The sequence below is a fragment of the Vigna unguiculata genome, chromosome 4, assembly GCF_037176805.1.
Source record: "Vigna unguiculata cultivar grain cowpea cultivar isolate G323 ecotype 2 chromosome 4, ASM3717680v1, whole genome shotgun sequence".
NCBI lineage: Eukaryota > Viridiplantae > Streptophyta > Magnoliopsida > Fabales > Fabaceae > Vigna > Vigna unguiculata.
The window spans coordinates 34,539,385-34,547,029 of record NC_140795.1 but is presented as its reverse complement, the minus strand read 5'-3'; the positions used below and the strand labels follow the sequence as shown (position 1 = coordinate 34,547,029).

Sequence of the window (7,645 nt, the reverse complement as noted above, 5' to 3'; positions counted from 1 at the left end):
AACCTGATATCTTAGTTTATATTACTTAGATAATCAATCAAACAATGATATATTTCTTACAACATAGGTGTCAATATTTAATACACAACTCAAATAATAATTCACATATCAATCTAAATATGTGACCGTAATTTTCATATAATTCTCATCAATCTCGAAGATCATTTTCATATGACATGCAAATTCCATCAATCTTAGTAAATATTGTTATACAACATAACTCATTTCAATAAAATCTTGTAATCATATAATATAGAAAAATATTTGAAATATTAAAGGTTAACTTTAATTATTTTTTGCATATGTAACAAAAATTTACCATCGTTAAAATATTTTAGCTAAGTTTATTTTAATAAAATATTAAATTTAATAATTGAATATTATAATATTAAAAAGTGTTGTAATAGTTTTAAACTATGATGCATGAATATGATATGTGTATCGGATACAACACATATCTGATATATATTATATCTGATATATACATATTGAAAAGTCTACAATAATTCTTAAAACATGATAAATATTTGATGGTTATTGTGTGAATCTAAATTAAAACAATATATATCAAAATTGTCAATATAAAAAAATTATTAATTATTTTCATTATAAAAATACTTTTATTTTATAAATTAAATATTTTGTTGATAAGTATAAGTAAAATTTCTTAAAATATAATATATGAATATACGTCAGACACAATTAGGGGATCCATATCGAAAAATTATGCATTATAGGTTTTTAAACTAATCTTAATTTTGTTTTTAAATTTAATTTAAAATATAAAAATATAAATATTAATAATAATTTATATAAACAATAATTCATTATAAAATAAAGAACAAATAAGCTTCCAGTTCAGAAATTGATTCCAAAAGCACATTTCTTAATGAATGAATCATTCCTATAAACAAAGAGAAGAGGTTCAGTAGGGTACTTTTATTTTTAATTTAGTTTATTCCATAAAAAATGTCCATAAAATGCTAGTAACATTATCATAATAATAGAAAAATCATTTTTATCATGATACCTTATACTGTACTTGTTAGAGTTTGCCAACTTTTAATATTTGTTTTTGTTCATCAACTCTTTTTAAGAGCTCATTGGTTGCTAAGACCCATACAAAATCCTCATCAAAGCTTTGACCACGACCACCCTCTTCCTCCACCTCACATCACACCTCAAATCAACATCTTCTTCTTCTTTCTCACCACTTTCTCTCTCCCATCTCTTCCAACCTTCAAAAGCTGCAATCTTTCTTTGTTTTTTCCTCTCCCACTTCCTCCTCCCAACTTTTCAAGCCCCTCTCCATTGTTTTCCATTCTGCAATCACACCACACTGCAACAAAAACCATTCTTTTTCTGCTTATAGCACAGTGGCTTTTCCTAAGCAAGCTATGATGGCTGTGCTCATCATTTTTCACCTGCTTGCAATATTTGTCCCTGCTTTGGGTGGTAAGTTTCTCTCTTTTCTTCCTTCTTTGTTTCCTTTAAGCTATTTTCAGTTTCTACTTCTATGTTCCTTTGGGTATTCCTTGACCTTAGTCCAACTACTTGAATATTCTCTAATGGTTTTTTCATTTGTCTAATGACTTTTATTAAATAATATTCCCTACCTTCTCTTTATATATACATTTTTTTATTCATTATATGGGCATTATGCAGTGCACTCATTTTACTTATGAAAGTTGTGTTTTTTCTTTTTTATTTCTGTCATGCTTAAGATTCTCCATATGGGTTTACAACTCTTTCCCTCTGTTTTATGTGGTGAGGGTAAAACTTTTTGAAAAATCTTAGCAACTCGTTGTTTAACACAACCCATTATGAACACTATTAATTGTGAAATTCACATTAAATGAGTGGGTCCCATTTTACTTTTGATGGATGGAATTTACAGATTAGTGAAATCACATAGATTTCAATGTATGGAAGAACCAATAGAAAGAAAGAGAGTAGAGTGTGTCTTAAAAAAGAAAGTGTTATTTTTCAGCAGTTTTGCTTCTCTTGTGGCTACTCTAATCATTATTTTTAGCTCAACTATTTACTAAGGCTTAACCTTGTTACATGTAACATGAAAATGACAAAGCTGAAATAGAAAGTTTGGGAAATATATTTTTTCTTTGTGCAGAATCTACGCCCTGTCCTTCCTGTCTTTTAGTGGGATTTTGGGAATAATGTCATTGCGTCCCAACTCATCACACAGTTCTTTTATAGTTGCTCTTAACCACATTTTTGTGAAAATAGTAGTGTCATAGACTTATATACCCTTAGTGAGGAATGGTGGTGGTATTATTATGTGAATAGAACTCAGTATTTGTTTCAACTTATTTGAAAAAGTAATTATTTTGAGCATGTTTGATCCACTTTTCAGGCCCCTTCTGTTTTCTTTTTAATTTTTTAGAACAAAAGGGTTATTCAAACAGACCCTCTTATTTGCTTTCACTTTTTCAAAAGAAAACCTTTGAAAAATAAGTGAAAATTTCTCTACACTTAAGTAAAACATGCTAGAAGTAAATTGTAAATTAACTCATTTTATAACTTTAAATTTGATAAGGAAAGTGATTTCTTTTACACATTAGCAAGATGAACAGTTAGACAATCTATCCCTACATTAGTGTTTTGTTCTTGAAGTTTCTGCCTCATGTTCTTGTAGTATTTTGGCTGTAAGATAAACTGTGGAAGGATTTAATTCTTCACTGTTCTTTTCTAGCTGTCTTACTTGTGGAGCTGAAAACTATAGTTATATGTAATAGCTGGCTGTCTTCACAAGTAGACAGGTTAATTGATCTGGATTCTAAAACAATTGAATAATTCTCCTTTTTCATGAATCATAATATTCTTAAAAAATGTACACGTTCATGGATTGTAATATTTTTATATTTGTGACACACATTATCCCTCTGGCCAGCTGATTGTGTCTTTGATTACTAGAAAAAAACTAGCCTGAAAGTGGTTGTATGAGATTTGCTTTGTATTACTTTTTGGTATAAAGCCATTCTCCAGAAAAGTTATGCTCTGTGGCTGGAATATTCTTGTTGCACCAAACAAATTAAATATACTGCCAATGCACATTGAAAACCAAGAGTTATGGATCAGTTGCCAAAATTAGTCTTAAATGGATGGACTTTAGTGTTTGAAACCCTCTGAAAGTAACTTTTCTTGTTGCACCAAGCAAGGTTAAAGCCAATGAGGTGGGACCAAATAAAAGAAGATTAAACCATCAATTTGGTCCTGATGTATCACCTTCTCCCCTGAAAGGTCCATGAAATGAAATTATGGAATAGTAGTCTCTAAACTATCATGCTACATAGTCCCTTCAGTAGTGAAAAATTCTTCAAATTAGTCCTTCAATGATAGTAAAATATATCAGTAAGATACTGCATTACTTGTGATAAATCCAATTCACTATTTTATTTCATCATTATCATTTGGTAACTTTGGCTAACTCTTCTGAAAATGAAACACCTATTATCTGTTTGTCAAAAGGCTTCATGTGTTGTTGTTCTCTGCAGATGCTTTTATCGGTGTCAACATTGGTACAGATGTGACTAACATGCCAAGTCCAACAGAAGTTGTGGCCCTTCTCAAGGCTCAAGGTATTCAATATGTTAGACTATATGATGCTGACAGAGCCATGCTTCGTGCACTAGCCAACACAGGAATCCGTGTAATTGTTTCTGTTCCCAATGACCAGCTTCTCGGCATTGGTCAGTCCAATGCCACTGCTGCCATTTGGGTTGCACGCAATGTCATAGCTCATGTTCCTGCTACCAACATTACTGCCATAGCAGTTGGTTCTGAAGTGCTAACATCCCTCCCAAATGCAGCTCCTGTTCTAGTCCCAGCACTAAAATTCCTTCAAGCTGCTCTAGTTGCAGCCAATCTTGATCAGCAAATCAAAGTCTCTACTCCGCACTCTTCTTTTATCATCCTTGACTCTTTCCCACCTTCTCAGGCATTTTTTAACAAAACTTGGGACCCTGTCATGGTTCCCTTGCTCAACTTTTTGCAATCAACAGGTTCATATCTTATGCTCAATGTGTACCCTTATTATGATTTCATGCAACCCAATGCTGTAATCCCTCTAGACTATGCTTTGTTCCGGCCCTTGCCTCCAAATAAAGAAGCTATTGATTCCAACACCATGCTGCATTATACTAATGTTTTTGATGCTGTTGTTGATGCTGCTTATTTTGCAATGTCATATTTGAACTTTACCAACATTCCTATTTTAGTGACTGAGTCAGGATGGCCCTCCAAAGGAGATTCATCTGAGCCAGATGCAACTATTGATAATGCTAACACTTACAATAGTAACTTGATCAGGCACGTCCTTAACAATAGTGGGACTCCTAAGCAACCTGGAATTTCAGTTAGCACTTATATTTATGAGCTTTATAATGAAGACTTGAGAACAGGTCCAGTGTCTGAGAATAATTGGGGGCTGTTTTATGCTAATGGAGCTCCAGTGTATACCTTGCACTTGAGTAATGCTGGTACTATATTTGCAAATGACACAACAAACCAAACCTTTTGTGTTGCCAAGAGTAATGCAGATACTAAGATGCTTCAGGCTGCACTTGATTGGGCTTGTGGACCAGGGAAGGTGGATTGTTCTCCATTGCTGCAGGGTCAACCGTGTTATGATCCAAATACTGTAGATGCACATGCTACATATGCTATCAATGCTTATTATCAGAAGATGGCTAAATCTGCTGGAACCTGTGATTTCAAGGGAGTTGCCTCAGTCACCACTACAAATCCAAGTAAGGAGCTTTTACATATAATTTGTTATGAGTCACATCTACATTATGTAGGATAGAAAAGTATCAATACAGTTACTGAAAAAACTACATCACAAGTGTGGACATAGAATCTATTTGAATACAAAGTTAGAAGTACATATTCTGGCTTCTCTCCTGGAAAAGCTCCATGTTTCTAGTAGAAAAACTGTCGAAAGCTATCAGAGTTTCTTCAAGAGTGATGGAGAAAGAAAACAAAGATCAGAAAAATAGAGGAATACAGAAAAAGGAAAATTTTCATCAGAGGAAAAAGATGGAATACAAGGATATATAAACCCCAAGAACAGAAAAAACTATCAGAGGCTAAACAACCTAAAGTAATTTAATAAAAGCACTTATAGCTTATATCCAAACAGGCTTCTGATGAAAAATACATGTTTACAGTTGGTACCCTTGCACATATAACACAACATAACTAGATTTCATGAATGGAGGTACAAACTGTTTGGATTTTGATGAAAAACTTCTGTTATGATTAGTACGCAAGTATTTGGGAAACCCACCCTCAAAATCTAACTATTAAGAGGGGAGAACCAAACACTTGAATACTCTAGCAAACACCTCATACTACTTGATTTGAGACCTACACTTCACATAATATCCAATTTCTTGTAGAGTTATTTGGGGGAAAGTATTTTATGCAAAATTTATAAGATTGTGAAATTCAAATATCATGAGATTGTCTCAAAACCTTCTTTGAAATTATAGATGCCATAGTATGGCCGTTTTCTCTGCCTTGTTTGGCTCAAAACATGTGTTGGGCTCCCAATACTGATTAGCTTTAAGAAATTCTAATAGTGGTTTCTTTAGTTCTAGTTATTTAAACGCATGTGATTGCATTCCTTTACTTTCGGTTTAAGATTAAGCCTCTTAAAATTGTCAATTAATTTTTTACTATTTTACATATTGTTGCCATTTTTGCAGCTTTTCCCTTTGCTGACCATTCCCATCTGACTCATATCTTTTCTGTTACACATAAGAAAAAAACCCTGCAGTCACAAATATTGTTCATCATTTGAACATACCTGATCTATTTTATTTTCATTGTCACAGGTCACGGTTCCTGTATATTTCCTGGAAGGTATAAATTCAAGCTTATGTAGATATCTTTATACTTGATATAATTTTATTTGTTGCCTTCTCTTTATCTTGACATATTAATAGTCTCTTATTCTTCAGTTTTCAGTTCTCATTTCTTCACAAAAAGCTGAAAATTTATTCTTCCATATTTTTATGACTTTTTTTGTGTCTCTATATTTTAATAGCCGTGGAAAAAATGGTAGCAGCACAAATGGCACAGCATTGGCTCCATCTACCAATTCCACAAATTCAGGGTGCTTGTCACAGTATTACAATGGTGGACCTTTAACAAGCTCTCTGATTCTTACTTTAATTTTGAGTGTAGCTGTCTTATAAAACTAGACACATTACCTGTTCATCATTTGAGTCTTGCATACCCAATTTTGTGTTCCTCATATAGAGAATTTAAAGGGTGGCGAGGTTGGTCAAAATGTATATTGCCAATTGTAACGTGAGTTTATTATTCAATTTTTGTACAAACAAACCAGAAGAATTTATTTAAATCCTTGATGTAATTACCTGGTTAGGACTAATCTTTTTTATAATGAGTATTTTAAAACTTGGATCCATTATTAAAAAACGCTGGGTCAAGTTAATAGTTGAAGTATAATTGGCATAATAGTAAAATAGATAATTATACAATATTATATTATATTATATATATATATATATATATATATATATATTAAATTTATTATTTATATATCATTATTTACTCACTTTGTTGCCTCTATTTACATGGTGTTTCTCTTCAGTAAGAAAATATGAAAAGCATTAACTTATAAGCAACATCTCTAATTCTTTTCAAAATTTGAAATGACCGATAATACCTATTAGCCAATTTGTTTGTATGGTTGGATGGTTAATCTTTTAGACAACATTCTTCGCTCTATTGAAAAAACTTGATTCATCTCTTGTTGTTTATTAATATAATTCACAATATAATTTATAGATTCAATTTTCTGTCTGTTGTACTTACAACGGTTATAAACGGTTAGTAGATTAACTATCCACAATAACTAGTTCATTAACTACCTACAATAATTAACTCATTAACTATCCACAACGGTTAACTCATTAATTACTATTAAGACTTCAACAACTAATTCATTTAAGTTTATTCTAAACCCAACAAAGCTCTTCTATAAACTTAAATGTTTATTTTATCTTTGATCTCGGTTCCTCTATTTTTCATCCTGACTTTCAACGTGCAGTAATCTTTCTCACATTGTGCTTGTCCCTTTCATGAATAGCTAAGTTCTTCGCTTTCTTCATGGACGACTCCTCTTTCACAGTAATCTTCTTGTTCTCTACTTTCTTCATACTTGACTTGATCTTTTCTTTGACTGTCTTGTTCCTCTCTTTGGCCAACTTGTTCTTCTTTGGTTGACTTGTTACTCATCGGGTTCTCCTTTTTCTTTATGGCCGTCTTGTCATTAACCGAGTTCTTGTCAATAAACTGACCTCCTTTTGAAAGATTAGACCATGCACATGTATTGTTGCACTCAATCACATCAATCTCCTCATCCTTTTCAAGTCGCCACATCTCATCTTGCACATCTAGTGCAACTCTCAGATCCTTCTCAACTTGCAATTGTTCTTGCAAACTTGAAACATCTTATTCAAGTTCTAAGCATTGGTTTTGAAAAGCCTGCTTTCGTCTCTCTAAGATTGCTTGTAGAATTAAATTGTTTCTAACCTCCTTTTCAATTCTCTGTTGCAAATCTCATTTTGCAATCTCTAACCTTTGGATTATAAGCTCT

At 32.3% G+C, this 7,645-nt stretch overlaps 1 protein-coding gene across 1 annotated transcript; it reads left to right on the top strand.

The window, feature by feature from the left end:
• The first annotated feature begins 1,110 nt into the window (after nt 1-1,110).
• On the top strand, nt 1,111-6,415 carry LOC114181373 (glucan endo-1,3-beta-glucosidase 3-like). The gene is made up of 4 exons (XM_028067804.2): nt 1,111-1,455; nt 3,513-4,766; nt 5,856-5,883; nt 6,068-6,415. The coding sequence occupies exons 1-4, from the start codon at nt 1,398-1,400 to the stop codon at nt 6,216-6,218; spliced, it is 1,491 nt and encodes a 496-aa protein (XP_027923605.1). The 5' UTR covers nt 1,111-1,397; the 3' UTR covers nt 6,219-6,415.
• The last annotated feature ends 1,230 nt before the right edge of the window (nt 6,416-7,645 follow it).